Source organism: Balaenoptera ricei, chromosome 16, assembly GCF_028023285.1.
Source record: "Balaenoptera ricei isolate mBalRic1 chromosome 16, mBalRic1.hap2, whole genome shotgun sequence".
Taxonomy (NCBI): domain Eukaryota; kingdom Metazoa; phylum Chordata; class Mammalia; order Artiodactyla; family Balaenopteridae; genus Balaenoptera; species Balaenoptera ricei.
Genome location: NC_082654.1, coordinates 101,040 through 125,049, shown reverse-complemented (window position 1 = coordinate 125,049; position 24,010 = coordinate 101,040). Strand labels below are relative to the sequence as shown.

Below are 24,010 nucleotides of genomic sequence, written 5' to 3'. Positions count from 1 at the left end.
TCCTCTTTCCAGCCCCTGGCAACAACCAACCCACTTTCTATTCTATGGATTTGCCTATTCTGGACACTTCATATAAATAGAATCATGTATGTGGTCCTTTGTGGCTGACTTATTTCACTCAGCATAATGTTTTCAAGGTTCCTCCCACTGCAGTGTTCATCAGTACTCCATGCCTTTCTTTTTTAAAAAATATTTATTTATTTATTTATTTGGCTGTGCTGGGTCTTAGTTGTGGCATGCAGGATCTTTAGCTGTGGCATGCAGGATCTTTAGTTGTGGCATGAGGGATCTTTTAGTTGTGGCATGCATGTGGGATATAGTTCCCTGACCAGGGACCGAACCTGGTCCCCCTGCATTGGGAGTGTGAAGTCTTAGCCGCTGGACCACCAGGGAAGTCCCAGTACTCCATGCCTATTATTCATGGCTGAATAATATTTCATGGTATGGATGTACCACATTTTGTTTATCCATTCATCACCTGATGCACATTTAGGTTGTTTCTATTTTTTCTATTATGAATAATGCTACTATGAACATTTATGTACAGGTTTTAATGTGGACATAACTTTTAAAAAATTTAAGTACAGTAGATTTACAATATTATATTAGTTTCAGGTGTACAGTATAGTGATTCAGTATTTTTGCAGATTATACTCCATTATAAATTATTACGAGATAATGGCTGTAATTCCCTGATCTGTACAATATATCCTTGTTGCTTATCTTGGACATAACTTTTCATTTCTCCTTGATATACAGAATTTCTGGGTCATAGGGTACCTCTCTGTTTAACATTTGGAAGAACTGCTAGACTGTTGTCCAAAGTGGTCGCACTATTTTCCAATCCGACCAGCAAAGTGTGAATGTTTCAGTTTCTCCACATCCTCACCATTTGTTCATTTTTATAACTTCTATTTCTTTGTGAGAATTTTTTTCAGTTGTTTAAAAAGAATTTGCAATTTAGAGCAGAAGCATTTTTATGATGGCTGTTTTAAAATCCTTGTCAGATAACTTCGACATCTAACTCTTGGTATCGCCATCAGCTGATTGTCTTTTACCATCAAAGTATGGTTTCCCTGGTTCTTCACATGGTGAGTGATTTTCAGTTGTATCCTGGGCATACTGGTTGTGATGTCAGGAGACTCTTGATTCTATTTAAATCTTCTATTTCAGCAGGTGGTCACCCTTTTTAGGTTCAGGGTGTAGGTTCTGGACTTCTTTCACGGCTTTAGTTGCAATGATAGTTTAGATCTCAGAGCCCATGCAAAGCTGTCCTGGGCTGTCTTGTTCTTCTGTGCTGTGGGGCTCCTACATCTTCCCTGCTGGTCCCCATGATGTCTGCTGTCACTGTGTCACCACCCACAGTGGGGAGCTGAAGCCAATGGCCTGGGTGGAGGGCAGGGCTTCACTGCTGCTATGGGCAGATCGGACCACCTGCCTGACTGTGGGGTCTGAGTGAAGCTACCCGTCAGTAGTTATCAGCCAGGAGGAAACCCACATCCTGGGCCCCTCCTTCTGGCAGCACTCAGGGCCGCCAAGGCCATTGGCTGCTCAGCTCCCAGACGGAGAGACAGAGCCACGGATACGCTCTGGAAAGGCCCTTGCTGTCCCATTGGTCCTGGGAGGCCACTGGCAGCTCTGCTTCTGTATATTTGGCTCTGGACCGTGACCTCTGCCTTTGCCCCAGCTGAGTGGCGGGAGCTGGCTGAGGCCCTGGGACTGCGGGGCCATGAGGGCAGCTCTCTGGGCCTTGGGGCTCGGCATCCTTCTCTTCACTGTCAGGGCAGTCCCCACTGGTAAGTTTCTCCTTCCTTCATCCATGGAACCTTCTGGAGGCAGAGGCTTCATAGACGCTGAGGCCCTGGGGTTTGAGTACCCCCTGTTGTGACCAGCTGTCTGCCGGGGTCTTGCTCAGCCAAAAGCGGGGGCACATCCTAGGGCAGGAGGGCACGTGGGCTCCAAATGCGGACCCCTGGAGACGCTTGTTCCCACCCTGATTGAACAGGTTCAGCCCCAGGGTGAGCCCAGAGCCCCAGCCCCACTGCCCGGAGTCCAGAGCGCAGGGCTGGGCCGGAGCCCAGATGGAACGAGGGGGCACGGCCAGCAACTGGTCCCAGTGACCCAGATCGACAGGGGCTGCTGATGGATTCTGCAGGGGAGCTGCCCCCCTCCTTCCTCTGGGGCAGGGCAGGGAGTGGGTGGGGGAGTGTGAAAGCTGGCAGCACCTGGCCGTGAGGGTGAGCACAGAGCTTGGTGCTGGGCCATAGAGGAGAGCCACAGTCCCAGAGATGCCACATCAGGGTGGGGGGGGGGGGCAGCTGGGTCCAGAAGCCAAGAGGCTAAGTCACGGGCAGGAGGCTGTAGAGAGGGGTCCTGCCAGAGGAACTGCGTGGAGAGGCTGGAGGTGAGAGTGAGTCCTGGGGATCTGCATGTGGTGGCATGGGTGCTGTGATGAGTGGGTGAGTGTGTGAATGTGAAGCGTGGGCAGGTATGCGTGTGAGAGAAAGTGTGAGCAATCGTGTTCGTACACATGCCAGTGTGTGTTGGGGCTGGGGGCGGGGCAGGCGAGAGTAGCAGCGTGCAGTGCTTTGGAAACTGATGGAAGGAAATGTCACTGGGCAGGTTGATCCAGGGTCCAGCATGGAGGTGACCATGAGCTGGACAGAAGGGGTGCATTGGGGTCGGGGTGAGGATCTGGGTGGCGATGATGGAGGGCGTCAAGGGCTGCGTTCTGAAGAAGACAGTGATGCTGGTGGGAGGGGTCCTGTTTTGTGTTAAAATGGCAGATGCCGTGCACATTTATGTCCAGAGAAGAAGGGGTGGGGGGATGAGGGGGTGTGGGAGGAGGGGCGGCAGTGATGGATGAGGGCCCTGGGCGGGAGGTGCAAGGAATGTGCCTTCCTCTGTCCTGGGGGGGTGGGGGGGTCTTCCCTCTCTCTCCTCCCCCCATGAGTCCAGGACAGGCCCTGGAGGTGGTCTGGGGTGGTCCAGGCTGGGACATACCTGTCCCCGTGGAGGCTGTTTTACTTCCCCTGCATCAGCCCAGGATGCGGTGGCGAGGACAGAGGGTCCAGGGGCTGTGATGAGGTGGGGCTTGCCCGGGGCTGTGCAGGAAAGACCCAGGTGCAGAAGCCTAGAAGGGATGTGGTTAGGGGGATGCGTCCTTGGTCGTCCCGGTGAGATGGGAAGGTCAGGGGGCAGCTGAGACCCTCAGAGACCCAGGAGGTGGCCCTGAGGAAAGCGAGCTGGATGGGTGGTGGGCAGCCAGGTGGGTGGGGTAGGAGTGAGCGAGGAAGACAGGGGGCCGCAGGGCCTCTGGTGGAAGCTGGGAAATGACCTTGGGCTGGAGGCTGGGGTGGGTGGTAGGAGGAGCCCGCAGCTTCAGGCAGAGGAGAACAAGGGGACTTCCGTGCCTGGGGGGTGAGGTCACCCACGACACGGGGGCTCCAGTGGGCCAAGGAGGGTAGGGAAGGACACTCAGGGCTGTACAGGGCACACAGGGACACTGCCCCATCACCCTTCTGGGCCGCCCTGCCGGGGGGTGGGGTGCCCGGCTTTGCGCTGAGGCCTCGGAGCCAGGGCTTCCTCGGAGGCAGCCCCAGGCACCCTCACCACCTGCTCGCTGCTGTGGCCGACCCCCGCCCCTGGCCTGTTCCGTCTGCAGGTGGACCCAGCGACCTGAGGCTGGCCTATAGGCACGCTCCGTGTGACGGGGTGGTGCTGGTCCGGCACGAAGGGGAGTGGGGACACGTGCGCAACCAGGAGTGGACGCTGAATGAAGCATCTGTGGTCTGTAGGCAGCTGGGCTGCGGCCGTGCCGTGGGTGCCCCCAAATACGTCCCGCTGCCTGGAGAGGTGGTGCGGCCCTGGCTCCACAACGTGTCCTGCAGGGGCGAGGAGTCCTCTCTCCGGGGGGCAGCCTGGGGGCGTGGGCGCGGGGCCAGCGCCCCTACGAGTGGGTGGTGGTCGCTCTGTGTTCCAGTAAGTCATGGGCCGGGGGTGGGGGTGGGGGGAGAAGGGAGGGTTGGGGGTGGGGCTCTCTGGTGGGGGCTCCAGAACCATCTGACCCCTTAAGACAGGCCAACTCTCATCTCTCCATTCCTCCTGTGTTAGGAGTCCTGTTTTTTGCTCAACAAATACCTTATTTACAAAGCAGTGCTCTGGGTACTGGGGTCGTAGCTGTGAATAAACCATACAAAACCCTGCTGCACGGGGTCTGCTGTCCAGGGAGAGACTGAGAGGGAACGAACCAGCAGGTAGAAGAGCGGTGAGGGGATGGAGAAGCAGGTGGGGGGGGGGGGGGGCCAGCGGCCGCGCAGGCATCCAATCACCATTGCCAACGCAAATGCTTTCCCTGGAGGTCTGGAGGGTCTTCAGCTGTGTCTGGACGCTTTACGTCCTGTCTCTGAGCTAACCCACAGCGTGGTTTGTGGGCCCAGAGCAAAGCAGGGACGCAGGTGCCTGTGCTGAAAAATCAATGAGGATGTACCAGAGGGCGCCGACCCCCTGAAGGGAGGCGCAGGGCGGGTCTGGGCCCAGGGGGGGCGCCTGGTGGGCACGGCTGGTCACTGAGGCCGCGTGGCCAACGGAGCCTGCACCGTGCGCAATGCCGCGTGTGCTTTGCAGACGGCACTTTCCGGGAGGTCCGGCTGGTGAAGGGCCGAAGCCCCTGTGCGGGACTTCCTGAAATCAGGAATGTGAACGGGGTGCGCCGCCTCTGTGGCCTGCACCAGGAGGAGGCCGCGGTGTTCTGCCGGGAGCTGGGGTGCGGCCTGGCACTGCAGGCCCCCCGCCGAGATGGGGGCGTAGCCAGGAAGTACATGACCTGCAGGGGCAACGAGCAGACCATCCGGAACTGCAGACTGAACAAGTTCCGCAGTGGCTGCGACTTCCGGCGAGATGCCCAGGTGATCTGCTCAGGTGAGCCCGTTCCTCCACGCTGCGGGGGTTCAGGGAGAGCAGGGAGCGGGGTGGGCGGGGAGGGCTGCCGCAGCAGGGTGGCGCCCTGCGAGGGTCTCCAGAAGGCCTGACTCTCTGTAGCTCATACCCACTTTGGACAGAGACCTAGAGGTGAGAGCACAGAACGGGGTGGGGTGGGCGCTCACAGCAGGTGCCTCACCAGCAGCTTCAGGTGTGCAGGACCCTGAGGTGCGGGCTCAGAAGCCCCGGGCAGGTGGGGCCCTGGCTGTCTGCAGCGTCTGTGCCGTTCTGGCTGTGACTGTTGTGTGTCTTAACGCGAGTCAGGGTTGGGTAGTGAGCTTCCTTCTCAGCCGCGTCTCTAGTCTGTGAGAGTGAATCGGGCCTCTTAGACCCTGGCTGTTTTCTGGGTGAAAATGAGGTAAACTGTCCACTCTCCTTGGTGCCCCAAGGGGGCAGTGCTCTGTGGCCTGAAGGGTGCCTCTGAGACCTGGAGGGCCTTGATGCCACCGCCTGGGCAGGCAGAGGTTGTGTGGCCCCTGTGAGCTCTGTTCTGGGTGGGGACCCGGCGGGCCTCCGGCCCTCAGTTCCTGCCCACCGATTGGCAGACCCACTGTTGGGTGCAGATGGTCCACTCCGGCTGGCGCCTCTCAGGGCCCACGGGGTGGGGGGGGCTCCAGGCTGAGCTTTTACCTGAGACACCTGTCCCTGCCAGGCTTCGTCTCCTCCCCCAGGACACACGGAGGCCCGGCTGGTGGGCGGCGACCACCCCTGCGCTGGGCGCCTGGAGGTGAGGCGCGGCCTAACCTGGGGCCGTGTGTGCGACGCCGACCTGGACCTGGCCACGGCCCACGTGGTGTGCCGGGAGCTGCAGTGTGGCGTGGCCGTGTCCACACCTGGGGGTGCCCACTTCGGCCGGGGCTCGGGGCTCATGTGGACGGAGGCCTTCCGCTGTGTGGGCAACGAGTCCCTGCTATTCCACTGCCCTCGGGGGCCCGGGCACCAGTGTGGGCACGGCCAGGACGCTGGGCTCAGGTGCTCAGGTGAGGCCAGAAGGGTGGGCTCTGGGGCTGGGCCCTTCCTCCTTCCTGCCAGCCTCCCTCTGTGACTCCCCCCACCCCGGCCCCGGGGAGGTGCTCTCTCCCAGCTCCTAAGGTGCCGCCCGCCAGGAGGGCGCGCACGTTCCCACTGAAGGAAGGGTTGCTTCTGCGGGTTGAGGGAGGGAGGAGGGGAAGGGAGGACTTCTGGTCATAGAGGGATGGGACCCCCAAGGCCGCACCACAAAGCCTGGCCCCCTCAGAGACATATGAGCTGGAAGCTGAGGCTGAGGTGGGTGGGGAGCTGGCCAGAGCAAGGGCTCTCCGAGACCCTCACACCGGGTGTGAAAGGAAGAAACCGCCATGTGCTGGGCCTGCAGGTGGGGGGTTGCTGACACCCTCTCCTGTCCCCAGAGTTCCAGCTGGTCAACGGCAGCAGCGCCTGCGAGGGGAGTGTGGAGCTCCAGGTTCAGGGGGCCTGGGCGCCCCTCTGTGCCGCCCACTGGGACTTAGCAGATGCCACGGTCCTCTGCCACCAGCTCAACTGTGGCAACGCGGTGGCCATATACCCAGGAGGCCATTTTGGGGACGGGGACTCAACCATCTGGCCCGACGTGTTTCACTGCGTGGGGACAGAGTCCTATTTGTGGAATTGCCCATGAGCACCCTGGGGGCCCCGGCCTGTGTCTCCGGCAACGCGGCCACCGCGCTCTGCTCAGGTGGGTCATTAAGAGCGTGGGACAGAGAGGGAGGCCGAGAGTGGACGGGGCTGTGCTGGGAGGGGCCGTCCTCTCCCCTGTACAGCCAGGGTCCCTCCCGCTGGCACCTCGCTGGCGCCCGCAGTGTCCTGCCTCCCTCCCCAGGCCTCCCTGACGCCCTGCGGCTGAGGGACGGACAGAGCCGCTGTGATGGCCGCGTGGAGGTGTCCCTGGCTGGGGTGTGGGGCCGCGTCCTGGACGACGCGTGGGATCTGCGCGGCGCGGCCGTCGTGTGCCGGCAGCTGGAGTGCGGAGGGCCTGAGCGAGCCTACGAGGCGCCGGCGCCCCGGCGCGGGGCTGTCCCGCTGGGGCTGAGCCGCGCGCGCTGTCTGGGCACCGAGACCCGCCTGACGCAGTGCAACGTGTCCGCGTCCCCGCTGGTGTCCGCGGGGGCGTCGTGGGACGCGGGAGTCGTGTGCTCCGGTGAGTGCGGGCCCGGCCCCCCATCTCCCTCTTCCGGGGGGGGCGCGGCCGCCCTGACTTGGTCTCTCCCTCCGCAGGGAGCCGCCGGGTTCGGCTGGCCGCGGGGCCGGGCCGCTGTGCGGGGCGCGTGGAGGTGCTTCAGGGGGGCGCGTGGGGCACCGTGTGCGACGACGGCTGGGACCTGCGGGACGCCCACGTGGTCTGCCGGCAGCTGGGCTGTGGCCACGCGCTCAGCGCCCCAGGGGCCGCGCACTTCGGGGCCGGGGCGGGGCGCATCTGGATGGACGAGCTGGGCTGTGAGGGCCACGAGTCTGCGCTGTGGCGGTGCCCGTCGGGGGGTTGGGGCCGGAACGACTGCGGGCACAAGGAGGACGCCGGCGTCTTCTGCTCAGGTGGGTGCTGAGACCTGAGTCCCCTCCCAGGGCGGTTGGGTTTCCAGTGGCAGCGCTGTGTTAGTGAGTAAAATAACGCCCATGTGCTTTCCTCGGATCCCACGGAAATCTCCAGGGCTGTTCCTTTCCTGGTTTGGGAAACTTCTCCCTTCGCTGCTTCAGTGCCCTCTTGCTGCAGGGATGCTGCGTGACTAACACCCTCTCTTTGCACTGCGCTGGGGGGTCGGGAGGGGCCCTGGGGTGTGGCGGGGTCTGCTCCGCTGTCGCTGCTGGTCCTGGCGCAGCCCTGCCTGGGCTCTTTCTCCCCTGCTCGCAAGCTCATCTCACATCTGTGCTTGAGGGTTCCCTGCCTTGAATTCTTAATTTTGACCCATATTTTAGTGTGCTGGAGGACTTTTTCCGGAGTATTTTTAAGGCAGTGCACGAAGGTTGCTGGTGTTTCAGCTTATACATATCTGAGGCTTTTTCGGTGGATCTTGTCTGGGTGTGATTATTCTTGATGCTGGGATTTCATCACATGCTGGGGGCGTCAGGCCAGTCCTGCCTCCTCTGGCATCTCCAGGCGGCCCTCCAGGGAGGGGTGGGCAGCCCAGTGTGGCCTCTTCTCATTGATTTTGGCTCCTATTTTTGCTTTAGGAAAGTTTCCTTCAACTTTCTCAGCTGTCTCAGATGATTGTGTCTATTTCAAGCATCGCATTTCTTTTTTTAGTAACAGGCTCAGTATTTTGGCTCTTCCCCATCCTCTTAATTTATTGGGGGCGCGGGGGGGGGGGGGGGGCTCTGCTCTTTTCTCATGCTTCCTAAGAAGGCGTCTCTAGGTGCTGTCCACATGGCTGCTTTGTTTTGCTGTCACTTCTGGTCTTCCTGTTCCTAGATGTACATTTTAACTTCCACTCTGTTTTCAGTTTCCTTGAAGTTGCTCCTTCCTCTGTGCCGTGGGCACTCGCTGGCTGACAGGCCTCTGCTGGGGGACTGGCTGTTGGCGGGGTGGGCATGCTCTGTCGTCACGATTCAGCCTGGCAGCAGGGTTCCAAAGGTGGGGAGCAGAGGCAGGCAAGGCACTCTTGAGGCCCAGGCGTGGAAGCCGCTGGTCACTCTTACCCCACTCATTTGGTTGGCCGAAGTCCCAAGGCCAGCCCAGATGCAAGGCTGGGAAATAGACTCAGTGCCAGAGGCATGGATACAGGCAGGGATCTTAGTGGCCACTTTTGTAATCTATCACAGATGTAGTTCCTTCTGTTGTTTTTTAAAGTTTGTTTTAATTAGTTACAGTCCTGTCAGATGCAATTCATATCCAAATTCCTCGATTTATCCCCGTATATGTATTTTTTTTGATGAATTACAGGCCCTGTGACATAATTTTAGAGGGTTGTCTCATACTGCACCATGCGGTGATATTATAGTCTACTTACTACATCACTCTTTTGTTGGACTCACACTGCTCAAGGGTAACAAGACACTGCTTAGGCACTGACCAGCCAGGGCCAATGCTGTCTCCAAACTCGGAGATTGGGCTAATTCCTGTTTTTGAATTTTTGGATATTTATAATCACTGCTAAATTGATCATGTTGTGCAAAAGGGTTATTCTGTATTTCGAGTGATTTCCAAGGATAGATTTCTGGACAATCAGCTGATGCCTGCTGACTAAGGTGTTACAACTGGGGATTAAATCTGGTTACCTGTGGTCAACTGCTCCCATCTTTGGGGTGGAAATGGATGAGAATGTGGGGTCGACGTGAGGTGGATGCCAGGGGCTCGCTGGGTCAGATGCCCTTGCTTGGCATCGGTCTTGGTGCTGGGACCCCCCTGCTTTCGGCCTCCTCCTTCAGAGATTTCCCTGGCCTGAGTGTGCTTGTTTTCCAGGGTCAGTGGCCCTGAGGCTGCGAGGTGGCGCCGGGCGCTGTGCTGGGTGGCTGGACGTGTTTTACAATGGGACGTGGGGCGCCGTGTGCAGTAACGCCCTGAAGGACACCTCCTTGTCCATCATCTGCACGCAGCTGGGCTGTGGGGAGCAGGGCTGGCTGGAGAACAGGCCCACCCACACTAGCCTGGGCACCTCTTGGGTGGACAACATCCAGTGCCGCAGGCTGCAGAACTCCACGCTGTGGCAGTGCCCCTCGGCCCCGTGGCACCCGCGCTCCTGCACCCGTGGGGAGGAGGTCTGGCTCACCTGTGCAGGTGGGCTCTGGTGGTCTCTGGGGGGCCCGACGAATCATCCGCAGGGGCTGCCATTGACCCATGGGGTCACTTGGGCTCCACAAGCTTCATTCTGAGGCTTCTCAGGGCATTTACACTGGGAGGGCCGCTGTTTATTCCAGTAGGATTGTCAGAGATATCGACACAAGATTCTGGGGAGGCCCTCAATTGCTCCTCGACCGACAGCTGCCCAGGTAACCCTCCCACCACGTCCCTGTCCACTCCTCATCGGGTCCTGCCCCGTGGTGACCACAGCCCCATTTGCAGAGGAGGGGGCACTGCGCGTGCGCCGGGGTGAGGACCGCTGCTCAGGCCGCGTGGAGCTCTGGCACGCCGGCTCCTGGGGCACCGTGTGCGACGACTCCTGGGACCTGGCGGACGCCGAGGTCGTGTGCCGCCAGCTGGGCTGCGGCTGGGCTGTGGGCGCCCTGGCAGGGGCCGTCTTCGGGCCGGGCTCTGGGCCCGTGTGGCTGGACGAGGTGGGGTGCCGGGGCAGCGAGGCGTCCCTGTGGGGCTGCCCCGCGGAGCCGTGGGGACGCGGAGACTGCGGGCACAAGGAGGACGCGGGCGTGCGCTGCTCCGGTGAGTGGGTGGGGCCTGCGGATCCCTCTGTCCCCTCCGTGGGGGTGGGTGGGTAAGTAGGGGGTTCCTGGGGGCTGGGGATGGGGTGCCAGGTTGGTCCCTTTGGAGGTCCCCTCCACCCTGGGTGCTCCAGAACCCGGCCCTGAGGCTGTCTGGCGCCGGTCCCTCGGGGCGCTGGGGCACAGGCTGCCTTCATGAGCTCTGTCTCAGGCTGAGGGGCTGGGATGCTGCTTCATGAAGGGAGGGGCTGGGAGGGGCTGCGTGAAGGTCTGGGCTGCCTTCAGCCGAGTCTGGCACTCGGATCCGGCCCATTTCTCCTGCAGGTGACAGAGGGTCCCTAACCCTGCCCCCAGCATCAGGTACGTGTGTGCTTCCTCAGGCCTCAGCTCATGTCCTCCTGTCCCGCCCCACCCAGAGGGACCCTGCAGCGGGCTCTGCCCCACGGGTGCCCTGGAGTCTCCTGTGGATGCCACATGCCTCAGTCAGCCCCTCCCCTGGCTGGTGGGCGGAGGTCAGGAAGCCCAGGACCACCGTGCTGGAGATGCCCTTCTCTGAGGGTCCCCCTGTACCAGGCGGGTGGAGATCCCAGGGAGGGACAGCAAGCCCAGGCCCTGCCAGGCCACTACTCTGGGCCTTTCCCTTGCCTACTGTGGGGGGGGGGTGGTGGTTGGCTCCGCTACACTGTGTCCTCTTAGATACTGGCTCTGAGTCCAAAGCAGTCAGGACCCTAAGAGCTGCCCTCCTGGCCCCTCCCTCCCGACACCCTCCTGGCTTCAGCCCTGTGACCTCGGGGCCGTCCCTGGGGGAGGAGCAGCACAAGGCCCATCTCTTCTCTGGGTGCCCCTCCCCCTCCTGAGAGGCTCAGGTGGTCCAGCCCAAGGTCACAATACCCCAGGCAGCGCAGGCATACAGGGAAGACCCCATCTCTCACTGTTCTTACAGGCCGTCTTCTGGCCCCTCTAGCTGCCCTCAAGGCCGGGACTCTGCCCATGACCTTCAGCCTGGTCCTCGGCACGCTCCTGGTTGTCATCTCACTGGGCCTGGGGGCACAGTGGTTCCGGGGCAGAGGAGCCTGCGGGGGTAGGTGGGCATGGTGGGTGGGGTTAACACCGGGCCCTGGGGCTGGGGAGGCTGGTGGGGGTGCTCTGAGACCCTAGCCCACGCAAGTCCTCTCTGTCCCCACCCCCCGCCTCCGGCCTGTGGTGACTTCCTGTGAAGTAGACCCATGAGTTGTTGGTGACAGGGGACCCTGGGCCCTGCTCTGCTTCTGAGAGGGGCCGGATGGGAAAATCTGCAGTCCCGGGGCTGCCTGGGTGGGAGAACAGGGCTCCAGGTGTATCCGGATCCCTCTGTTGTCAGTGTAGCTGGGGACCTCTCCCACCCAGGACCTGGTGTGCAGCATGTGGCCACTTGTGGGGGACATCGCTCTCAGTGGGGAACTGTGGCAGAGGAGCCCAGGGTCCAGAGGGTCCTGGCATGCATGAGACACCCCACAGGGGCCCTGCAGGCGGGCTTAAACTGCTGGGAGCGTCTCTGCTAGAAGGTTCTGGTGTGGCCTTTGCAGGTTCCGGAACGTTGGGGAATCTGCCCTCGGAAGGTGTTTATGAGGACGTTGGAGCTGTCCCCATGGGGGAGGAAGACGAGGGGCCTCGAGTGTCCCGGGCCCTGGTGCTGGGAGAGGAATATGACGACACTGGGGAGCCCGAGGAGGGGGACGCGGACGAGGGGGCCCCCCTGAACGCCACGGGTGTGCACCTCTGCGCCTTGGCGTCCCTGGCGCTTTTCCTGCTGCACTGCTCCTATGCCCAGGGCTCTGCTCCAGCCAGCCCCTACATCTAAAGACCCTGAGAGCCACCCTCCATGTGTCCGTGACCCTCACTCCTGTCACAGGCTTGGCGTTAGGATACTTGGTCGTCCCTTCCAAGTTGTTCCTTAGACTGGAGTCTTCTCATGGGTAGACTTGGAGTTTCGGGAGGGTCCTGGATTTTTATCTGGGTTTCTTTTCGCGGCTGCGCAGAGTCCCTCCAGCGCCTTGTCTGCGGTGGCGGCAGGGGCTGAGCAGACAGGTGGGAGGAGACGCCCCCTCGCCTGCTGCCCAGTCCTTGTCCGACCCTCTGGCCTTGCGGTGCAGCAAGAAGCCAGGGCCCAGAAGTCCTGGGGGCTCTGAGGAATTGCTGAGCGTCCCCAGTGTGTGTCTCTCTCCGTCAACACAGGCAGGGCTCCTCACAGCCTGGGCCTCCGCACAGCTCAGTCTGGGAAGGAAGACCCTGGCGGCCTCTGCCCTGGGACGTGCTGACCACGAGCCGACCACGGGGGACATCAGCGAGACCGGGAGGGGGAGAGGCCAGTGTGCCTGGGGGCTTTCATTTTCTTCGTTTCTTAAAGAGAGTTATTAAATCTTTCATCCATAATTCATCTCAGACATTCCTCAGACGCCCACCATGGTTCAGGTTCTGTTTCTGGTCCTCTCTCTGCCTTGCCCTGGTCTGAGGTGGGCTCTGAGTGTCTTCAGCTGTCTTCACCCACGGCCTCTTGCCCGCACAATTCTCCCGGTGTGTGCGTGTGTGTGTGGGGGTCCCTGATGAACCAGCTCCTGGCCACCCGTCCTTTCATCTGCAGACAGTGCTCGACCTGGCTCAGGTATTGTGCCAGGATCCCCAATACTCACAGCTGTCCTGCCCTGATGCCCCCACCAAGCCCGCTGTGACCACACCCCCCATGCCCACATTCTCTCTGGGAAATAAGTTTCTCTGCATCCTCTTCCCTGTGTGGATCTGGTATCCATTTGCAAATGACCAGGCCCACCCATATCTGGATCTTTCTGGACTCCCACTCTCCCATCTCAGCATCCTGGGAAAGACCAGGTTTAATTCTCCTGTGATTCCCTCCTCTGCAGGGTCCGTCCACTGCTGCCATCGATTACCACCTACCCCTCCATGTTTACCCACAGGGTCTGGCCAGCCTGTTGCGGCCACCTCTGGTGCTGGGCCCTTGGAGTCTCTCTGAGCACTGCCTCTCACCTCCCAGCCCTTCCCCTGTGCCCCACTCCCCTGGCCTGTAGGAGAGATGCTGCTTGTGGTCTCAAGGACCACGAGGCTGGAGAAGGTGAATGTGAAGGTCTCTCTTGGACAGGAAGCCCTGATGAGGGCGATGATCAGGGTAATGTGCAGAGAGGCTGGACGGGGCCTCTGGGGTGAAGTGGAGTGAGGAGGGCAAGTCACCAGGTTCTGGAGCAACTCCTGACAGAGCCTTGGGGGACAAACGGGTTTCCTGGACATCTGAGCCCACCTTGCACCCCTCTGCACGTTCAGGGCCTGCCCACTGGCTCCCAAGAGTTGGCCAGCCTGGCTTGATGGTGCACGCTGGACATCCCCGGGGGCCTGGGATGGGGGAAGGTGTGTGGGGGTGGGGGTGGGGTCCCTGGGGTTGGAGGAAAGAGTGAGCTGGCAGGAAGTGAGGTGAGGGTGTGAGCAGAGTAAGGGTGTCAGCCCAGCAGTCAGAGAGGGTTGGGACTTCGGGAAGGATGCACCTCCCCTTTCTCAGCATGGCTTTCCCTTCGCCTACCCCCGGCATCCCGGCTGCATCCCCATCCAGAGCTGCATGCTGAGCTCTTTCCCGAGGGTTCCCAGCCCTCTCAGTCCACTTGGAGGGTATTGATTAGGCATGTTGGGAGTGAAGTGCACTGGGGATACCACCGGTGCCACTTCAGGTCCCCATGCCCCTGAGGTCCTAGCTGGGGGTGTGGCTCAGTGCACGGTGCGGGCTGTGGGTTGGGAGGAGCTGGAGCTGCCGCACAGAGGGTCCTGCAGAAGGGGCCCCCTGCCTCCTCTGGAAACCGCTCGTCTCCTCCACACGCATCTGAAAACCAGAGCTGCTCTTTGTAAAACTGGTTTTCTGGCAAATCTTTTGGAAAGCAACCTTTACTGATCTTATTCTGCTTACAACATAATACACATTCAAAAACTCGGAGAACAAAGAAAGGAAATGAAAATCACTTATTCTATCACTCTGAAAAGACTGCCTGAGCATCTTGGCTTATATCTGCTGAGAGCTTTTCTTTGCACAGATGCAGAGATGCGAGCATGGTCGACAGCAACGCACCAGCGCGCATTCTGTGTTCCTGTGGGTTCCCACCTAAAACATGCAGCTAGTGTGCTGACCCGTCCACACTGTGGTTCTCAGTGGCTGCCTGGTGTTCCTTCATGTGTTCTTCCATCGTTCATTCACTCCTCTGCCGTCAGACATCTGGCTGCTTCTCAAGGACGCCACCCTCGTAGAGAGTCATGTTTTTAAGGGGTTTTTTGTTGTTGTTAATTTTTTTTTTAACATCTTTATTGGAGTATAATTGCTTTACAATGTTGTGTTAGTTTCTGCTGTTCAACAAAGTGAATCAGTTATATGTATACATATATCCCCATATCCCCTCCCTCTTGTACTTCCCTCCCACCCTCCCTATCCCACTCCTCTAGGTGGTCACAAAGCACCGAGCTGATCTCCCTGTGCTATGCAGCTGCTTCCCACTAGCTATCCATTTTACATTTGGTAGTGTATATATGTCAATGCTACTCTTTCACTTCGTCCCACCTTCCCCTCCCCCACCCGTGTCCTCAAGTCCATTCTCTATGTCTGCGTCTTTATTGCCGCCCTGCCACTAGGTTCATCAGTACCGGTTTTTTGGATTCCATATATGTGTGTTAGCATACAGTATTTGTTTTTCTCTTTCTGACTTACTTCACTCTGTATGACAGACTCTAGGTCCATCCACCTCATTACAAATAACTCAGTTTCATTTCTTTTTATGGCTGAGTAATATTCCATTGTATATATGTGCCACATCTTCTTTTTCCATTCATCTGTCGATGGACATTTAGGTTGCTTCCATGTCCTTGCTACTGTAAATAGTGCTGCAGTGAACATTGTAGTACATGTCTCTTTTTGAATTATGGTTTTCTCAGGGTATATGCCCAGTAGTGGGATTGCTGGGTCATATGGTAGTTCTATTTTTAGTTTTTTAAGGAACCTCCATACTGTTCTCCATAGTGGCTGTATCAATTTACATTCCCACCAACAGTGTAGGAGGGTTCCCTTTTCTGCACACCCTCTCCAGCATTTATTGTTTGTAGATTTTTTGATGATGGCCATTCTGACCGGTGTGAGGTGAGACTTCATTGTGGTTTTGATTTGCATTTCTCTAATGATTAGTGATGTGAGCATCTTTTCATATGTTTGTTGGCCATCTGTATGTGTTCTTTGGAGAAATGTCTATTTAGGTCTTCTGCCCATTTTTGGATTGGGTTGTTGGTGTTTTTGATATTGAGCTGCATGAGCTGCTTTTATATTTTGGAGATTAATCCTGTGTCAGTGGCTTCATTTGCAAATATTTTCTCCCATTCTGAGGGTTGTCTTTTCGTCTTGTCAACTGTCTCTTTGACCACAACTTGGATCTTGTTCTTGGTGATTCACAGATGAATAACAGGTCCCTTCAGATAAACATGTTCAATCAAATAAAACTTCCTTCAGAGAATGTAGGGAGATTGATGTTCATTCCCAGTGTTTCTTTTATTCTAACCCTTTTACCATTTAGGCAACAGTCAGTAAGTCGTAAAGTGGTCCATTATCACGAAAGAAGCAAACAAGCAAAAAATGAAAAGTGTCAGCATGCAGCTTGCAGTTAAAACACAAATCCACTACTTGTATCAACAACAAAAAAGTCAGAGCTTTGTGAGGCCAAAGGCAAATCGCCAGGGGAATCTGAGGCCGGTGCCCAGACAAGAGATGCTTCCCTCCACCCCAAGGAAGATCGGAATCCTTGGGGAGCAGAGCAGACATGCAGGTGGAGGGTCACTTAGCAGGGCCCGGGCCCTGCCTGCTGCCTCACACCTCGGGGACACGAGGCTGGCGAGGCCCGTGGTTTGCCCCCAGAGAAGGGCAGCCCGTGCAGTCAGCCCCACCCGGACCCACTCTGCCCAACAGTAGAAGTGACTGTGGCAATGCTTTCCACCGCTTAGACTTAGCGATGGAGAAACTTAACACCTTCTAAGGCGGGGATGGAAAATAACAGAGAAGGCTGGGGACCTGAGAGGTCTTGTTCCCAAGTTGAGGGGACTCACCTGCAAGCATCACCTGCCAAGACCAGCGGGGGATTGATGCTGACACCTGGGACCCACACATGACACCGCAGAAATGCCCAGGAGGAAGGAAAACAGACGTGGCCGTGATCACCCTAAGGCAGGTGAAGTGGGTCCACTATAGAAATAAGGTTCGATGATGGAGAAAGTTATCACCTAGATTAAGGTCTAAATACTGCCCGTGCTGCATTGATATTGAATGTCACAACGGTATTTTATGCTCACCAATCACTGCCTCTTTTCCTCATTTTCCCAAAGACTCCCCTTCCAGGGGTAGGTGGAGGAGGGTCCATGTGCCCCACGCAGGGCCCAGCAGGCCAGGGCGCAGCCCACTTCACAAGGTCCCTCCAGCACCACAGGATCAGAAGGTCCTCGGGGGACCCACACCCCCTTGCTTCTCTGGACAGATAGCATACTCGATAAATTGTCGTTTTATCACTCAGCTTGTAGCCAGTTGAGACTCTTCCCAGTGAACTTGCTGAAGGCTCTCCGAGCCTGGGTATACTTGGGCGAGCTGAACAGAATGTTCTGTCTCTACCGTCATGTTGGTTGCCTGGGTTCTCACTTATAGCTCAGAATATTGAAAAAGGTCAATACATATGAAATGTGGAGAATTTCTGATCTGAATTAATTTTTAAGAGACTACCTTGAGGGGCACGGTTTCTTGTAAAGAATGTAATTCCCAAGCAAAATAGCAATAACAGTGTTTTGTTTCGGTATTTATTTTGAGTAATACCAAAATAACAATATTAACATTTTAAAATTTTAAGTTCTGAATTCACAAAACTTTTTAAAAAATCAGTGAAGCTAAATATTTAATACAACTCAAATAGAAAAAGTATAAATATAATAAGTAACATCAAAAAAAATGTTGATTTATAAAGATACAACTCTTAACTCTTGTCATTTTAATTCAAATTATTTAAATGCAGAAACACGAAGTGTTATACATAAGTAAGAAAACATAAAATGAAAAAAAAATATTATATGAGCTATTGACACTAACAACCACTTGCATGGATCTCAGAGGCATTTTGTTATGTGAAATAATCCAGTCCCAAAAGGTTACATTCACTGAGCCCATTTATATGACATCCATCAAAAGAAAAACTATAGTGACCAAGAACTGACCAGCAGTTGGCTGGAGTTATGAGAAGGAGGCGGGCGGTTGTCGGACTGTAAGTGAGTATCAGGATGAAGTTTTTGAGATGATACAACTGCTTTGTACCTGGTCATAGCGGTGGTGGTTGCACAAAACTACTGGTATTAAAATTCATAGACCTGTACACCAAAAGAAAGAGAAGCCGATTTTACATATGAGAATTTTGAAAAATAAAATAACAAAGTAAATCTTAGCAAATTATAAAATATAAACATGTTGTACTCCACATTCTTTCAAAAATCTAGAGTTAGAAATAGTTAAAAGATAATTCCTCCTATCTTCTTTAGTTAGAAACTGAAATCAAATTAATGAAAAAGCAGAACTTTTGAGACATATCCGTTGATGACATCCCCAACCTTACTATCAGAGGCAACGTATCACTAGCTTTACACAGAATGCCATCAGCATTGCTTAAATGTGGACTTTGACAGGTTGACCTAACTCTTGAGATAGCTCCTTATTCAGCTCCCTGCAAAGGTTGCCTCCTGACATGCTCTCCAGGAGTCTAAACTGTGCAGGGTTGTCTCTTGGCACACATTAGCTTACACAGTGTATTACAGATTATCCCCATAAATAACCGCAGTGTTAAAGAAAAAGCAAGATATAAAGTCTGGCACTTTAGGTAGAGTTTTATTTCTGGTGCTATTAATAAAACTGTCAGACTTTCTGCTTATGAACCCTCCCAATACATTAAATATATTGAAAGTGTCCGGACCCCCACATGGTTTAAGCCCAGAAAATAATGCCTAGTTTCCTGAGATGGATGCCTCTTACAATCTTAGTGATCATCGTCATTGTTATCTTTATCACCATCATCAACACCATCATCCCTATCACCATCATCGTCACCATCACCACCATCACCATCATCATTATTGTCACTGTCACCATTATCACCATTGGCATAGCAAAGGAAATAATGACTTGGGTGTGCTCTGCTCTTCCTTTTCCACTTTGACTGAGATGGACTTTGCATGGACTGTTTCCATCTCTTAGTCACACTCTTCCTTCTTGCTTCTTTGTATTCTCTGGACCCATTGCTCCTCTTTCCTTTTTTCTTTCATCATGGACCCTCCCACTGTGCCTTTCCTTCATCCTTTCCATTTCCTTTGGGCCATTCATACAACCTCTCCAGCCTCTCCATTGAAGAGTACTGGCGGGTGTCGTCTATGAGGCAGTGCTCTTCATCCTGGCTGCACATGGCTTCTCCCTCGTGCCCATGCCTCCTACGCAGAGAGTCCAGTGTGATTGTTTTAGGGCGTTCTGGAATCAGTATTTTTTTAAAGCTCTCTTGATTCTGATGTGCCTCTGGGATTGATAACACTGTGTTTGGGCAAATTTAATTGCACCTTGGATTAGATAAGTGCCAGACAACTCTACTTACTAGATTAGAAAAATGCAGGCTGTAGAGCTGAAACACGGTGTAACCATGAGTGGTCTCCCGCTCCTCGCTGTTTAACCAGGGAGCCCACAACTGCAGCTGAAGCTCTCCTCCCTGACCAACTTAAAAGGAAGGAAGGCCGGAGACCTTTGGGCCAGAATGTTTATTCTCTGTCTTTTTACTGTAGGGATATTTTAATTCAGAGGACATTTTGTCATAAATATGCACTTTTAAAACAGAATTGTGCCAACATTGATGACTTTTCGTTAGAATTCATTTAATGTGGTCTAATATGTGGTCAATTTCCTGTATAAACTATGTCTAACTTTTTTCCATTTAATTTTACTCAAATGGTCTTCCTCTGTATTAGTTTCTCCATTTAAATATCCAATGAAGATTTGATTCATCAATTAGTTTTTTGCTCATATACATTATTTTCACCTTACAATTTCTCCCAATGTGAATTTTCCTTTGTGGCCAATACTTCTCCCAATCCTCTTAATGTTTCCATTTTTTCTCACCTAATCTTTGAAAAAACTGAACGTCGTTTTGTGCGCCAGAGATGGAGGAGAGAAGATGGATTGCCAGGAAGTTGGGTCACTCTTCTGGATGATGAACAGCACGGCCCTGACAAGTTCATTACCCCATGTTTCCTTGGATGGTTAGCTGAGTCCCCCCATTCAGTGGAGGGGTGTGAAATTTAAAGAAGATTGTGTATTGTTAGACTGGGCCATAGTCTCTTGTGAGACATGTAAGTCTCGTTCCCAAATCCCCCATCCCTGAGATAGGCTTCGGATGTATGTAAGCCAACAGCAGCCCCACCAGTGACCCTTTGGTCTCACAAGTTACCCTTTGGTCTCTGCCAGTTGGCCTTTAATACATTATACAGGAAACCAGGGTAGCGACATCAATGTCAAACAAAATAGACTATGAGGCAGAAGGTATTATCAGGCATACTAACGTCAATGTACCTGATAAAATAGTCTCAAAGTCTCTAAAATAAAAACTGATTGGCCTACTGGGAAAGATCTGAAGCTATTAATAGTGCTGTGTCCATCATGAAGTCAAGCCAACAAGCAAATATTTTTAATAGCAAGAAAGACATTTGAATAACCTCACCATCACAGCACATGTAACTTTTCAAGCATTACCTGAACATTTACATAAATGGGCCTCATTCGGGCCAGTGCTTCTCTGACTACCTGTAGTACAGAGTTGGTTTATTGCATGGTTTTTGTTATTTTGCAACCTGTTATGAGCCAATATTTTTTCGAAACATGATAGAAGTGACTTACTGGAAAAAAGATCATGTGCTTGGTAAGCACAGCAATGTCAAAGTTTCTATGTCACTGCTTCCTCTCAGCTTCTGTCCTGGTCTCAGCACCGACAGAGCAGACCATTCACAGACAGCATCAGTCTGTGCGCCACACTTAAATTGCATGTATGAGCCATAAAGCCTAGTTAATCGTTCTGGGGTGATTAATATCTATACGGGAAAAACAGATTTTATCCTTAGCCCTTACCGTACACAAAAATCAGTTCCACATGGATTTAAGATGTAAATGTGAAAAGTAAAACTTTAAATATGGGCAACTATCCTTCTGATCTTTCCAGGGCAAGGACAGATTTTTAAACCCAAAAAAGTGCTAGCTCCAAAATATAAGATCGATAATTTTAAAGTATCCATTTATTTTTTAAAAAATGCCATAGTATGAAAAGGAAGCCCAAAAAGAGGAAAAATATCATTGCAACACATAAAACTGAAAAAGAGTCATTAGCTACAATACATAAAGCAGTCCTACAGACCATGAGAATAAGACAGAAACCACAAGAGAAGAGCAGGCACATGAGTAGGAATTTTACAGAAGATACAAGTCTGATGAATAAACATATATAAAGAGATTCTCTACTTCATTCATAATCAGAGAAATGCAAATTGGGACCAGAATTAAATACCATTTTATGCCCATTAGTTGGGTAAAAATTAAGAACTCCATTAGTATTAAGTGTTGTGAATGGACAGGAACACTTGGACATGCTGGTAAGAGTTAAATGGGTTCAAACACTTAAGAAGTGACATGGTGTCATGTATCACGTAGCCCTTGAGACTCCTGGCCTAGAGATGTTCCTGCAAGGTGCTCCAGGAAGCATGCATGAAAAAGGCCTGAGCGTCACTCTTTGCAGCAGCAGAAACGTGGGAGTAATCTGATGGGTAGTGGACAGTCCTGGTCACTGACCCCCAGCCACAGCTCACAGGGCGCCTAGAGGTAATGATGGAATCACTTCTAGAAATTCAAAAATAAGAAAAATGAAACAATGTGAAAACATCAGCAAGAAAACCACCGAGAATATCAGAAGGGAAATTTGGGGCAGTGGTCACCTCTGGAGGCATAGCGACAGGACAGAGGCAGGCAGGTGCAGCTGGAAGTGAGGTGGTCGTTCTGGGATTAGCAGCGGATTGCTTGGTGTTCACTGTTCTTATACCTTGATTTACATGAGGAATTCCTCATACGTTCTTTTCAACGTACCAAGGATGATATGAAAGATAACAAAGGACAAGTTTGCTTTAGGCTTTTTCCTTTTGCCTCTCCTCTGGGCCCTCTGGTGGGTCCTGCAGTGGCTGGTCCTCTCTCTGGGTCCATCCATCTTCCACAGGCATCACTGCCCTTTGGGGGACCCTCCTGTTGCCAAGCCCCACCACCGCTCTGTGCTGCCATCTCCTTTGGAGTCTCGGTAAGCGGAAGCAACACCCCTGGAATTCAGGAGACCCCCTTCCTCCACCCCGCGGGGCTAACTCTTCTGCACTGTGTTGCTTGCTCCCGAAATTTTAAACAGCAGCTCTGAGATGAATACAGAGCCAGGGGACAGATGAGAGAACACACACTTATAATCCCCAGTCCCTTTGATGTGAAAAATTTTGTTCCTGGGCCAAGCCAGCTCGCCCTTTGGACACTGGGAGGTTGTGTGTTCTCTGCTTTTGTTTTACTTGGAAGAGATTTTGGCTTTTGTCAAGGTCATTCTTTTTAGCCATGAGTGCATTAAATGTCACATACTTACCTGCCCATATTTCTATGTGGCTGTTCGCAAACATTTTACCTACAAAGGAAGAGGGAATTTCCAGGAGAGCATCCTATTTTCAGCTCCCACTCTACTCCACTCCTTCTTGCTTATCCACAGCCTTTTGGGTGCCCAGAGAAGTAATACATTTTACGTCTGTGGTCTAAGGATTCATGGCTACTGGATTGCCTCTTAAGGAACTTCTGGGATAGTTGTGTGTCCTTCTTGTGAGTAAGAAGGAAGGGAAAGTCAGTGCACAGAATCAACCTGATAGAAAATACTGTTACCACAGAATCTACCGCTAAGGAGAGCTTGGCCCATGGAGGGAGGTCAAGGAGCCTGTGGGGGTTACAGCCCAGCAGCAGTCTTGAGGGGAAAAGGCTCACTGGATATTCCAAACATGTAGTCCATCCTCTCCCCGTAAGACCTGTTTGAGTGTAGATTTTACACTTCTAGGAGCTGGAATCCAAGAAAAAGATATAATGTAAAATTAACAGGCAAAGAGACCAGTAAAGCGTATATTTAAAGGAAAATAATGACTTGATAAGATGGCTATAAATATTCATGCAATTGCAAAAGTTGACTTTCAAAAATAGAAGAAAATAGGAATTTCCCTGGTGGTCCAGTGGTTAAGACTCCACGCTCCCAATGCAGGGGGCCCAGGTTCAATCCCTGCTCAGGGAACTAGATCCCGCGTGCTGCAACAAAGACATGGTGCAGCCAAATAAATAAATATTTAAAAAAAATAATAAAACAACAGAAGAAAATACATTTAAACATACTTAAAACTAATATTATGAAACTAAATTCCTGAGTTGGGGCAGAGTGGTATATTGCATGGAAAGTGGAGAAGAAAAGTAAGCTAAAGGTCTCTTTTTGCTCAGATCAAAAGAACTCTTCAGGTTAATAAGTCTATGTGTACTTTCAGACTTAAGGGTAATCATTAGTAGAATAACAACAGAACATAAAGACACCAAAGCGTCACAGAAGAAAAGGAACAAACAAAATATGACAAATTCAGCAACTAATAGGGAAAGGATATATATCATAAAGCCATATTTACCAGCAGTCACAATAAATGTGACATAATTCTCCTGTTAAAAAGAAAGAATTTTTAATTATGTCAAAGCTCTCGGATTGTACCAGGCATTTCTCAAGGACAAAATGGCATAGAGATCTTAAAATGCTGGGATGAACAAAAGAAAATATGTGTCAACAATTATCAAAGGGGACAAAAATATGTTTCTGCTACTAAAAGGTACAATTCGTTAAAAAATAAATCACCAGTCTTAATGTGCATTGAATATATCAAAGTAACTTTTAAAATAAAGCAGCATTTAACAAAACGTGATTATAATGTGAGAAATCAGCACATCTTACTTAGAAATGACGAGATCGCAGAGATTTAAGACAAGTGTTAAATTACACGATTAAAAAGTAATTAACAGAGACAAAAATAGAAGTGTTTTGTAATCTCAAGATAGAGAAAGTTTTTTTTTTCTTTATTAATATTTATTTGGGCTGCACCGTGTCTTAGTTGCAGCATGCATGCAGGATCTAGTTCCCTGACTAGGGATGGAACCTGGGCCCCCTGCATTGGGAGCGCAGGGTCTTAACCACTGGACCGCCAGGAAAGTCCGAGAAAGTCTTGTTAAGCATGATCTAAATTCTGAAAGCCATAAAGGAAAAGTTCTGAAATTTTTAACTACATAAAAATCTAAATTTCTATATGACAAATCAAACAAGAGACTGGGAGAAATCATTTTCAACGCATAAAACAGGAAAATAACAAATATTTATTTGATATGGATATATAAAGAGTTCTAGAACAACCGGCAGTCCAGGGAGCGGGACCCTTCAGAATCGCTGGGCGGCTGGGACTCGTCGCCGGACTCCCTGGCGCAGGGCCTGGTCTGGATCCTCTTGGCGCGCATTTCTTCACTGGGGGCCTCTGACTGGGGACCAGGGACCAGGCA

At 52.9% G+C, this 24,010-nt stretch overlaps 1 protein-coding gene across 1 annotated transcript; it reads left to right on the top strand.

Moving 5' to 3' along the window:
- The first annotated feature begins 1,729 nt into the window (after positions 1-1,729).
- SCART1 (scavenger receptor family member expressed on T cells 1) lies at positions 1,730-12,145 on the top strand. The gene is given in 17 exon segments (XM_059900728.1): positions 1,730-1,796; positions 3,665-3,907; positions 3,910-3,981; positions 4,627-4,920; positions 5,652-5,960; positions 6,369-6,611; positions 6,614-6,673; positions 6,818-7,197; positions 7,199-7,267; positions 7,269-7,527; positions 9,392-9,529; positions 9,532-9,687; positions 9,850-9,918; positions 9,992-10,306; positions 10,630-10,665; positions 11,270-11,386; positions 11,871-12,145. Coding segments are annotated over 17 exon segments (3,102 nt in total).
- Positions 12,146-24,010: the final 11,865 nt, after the last annotated feature.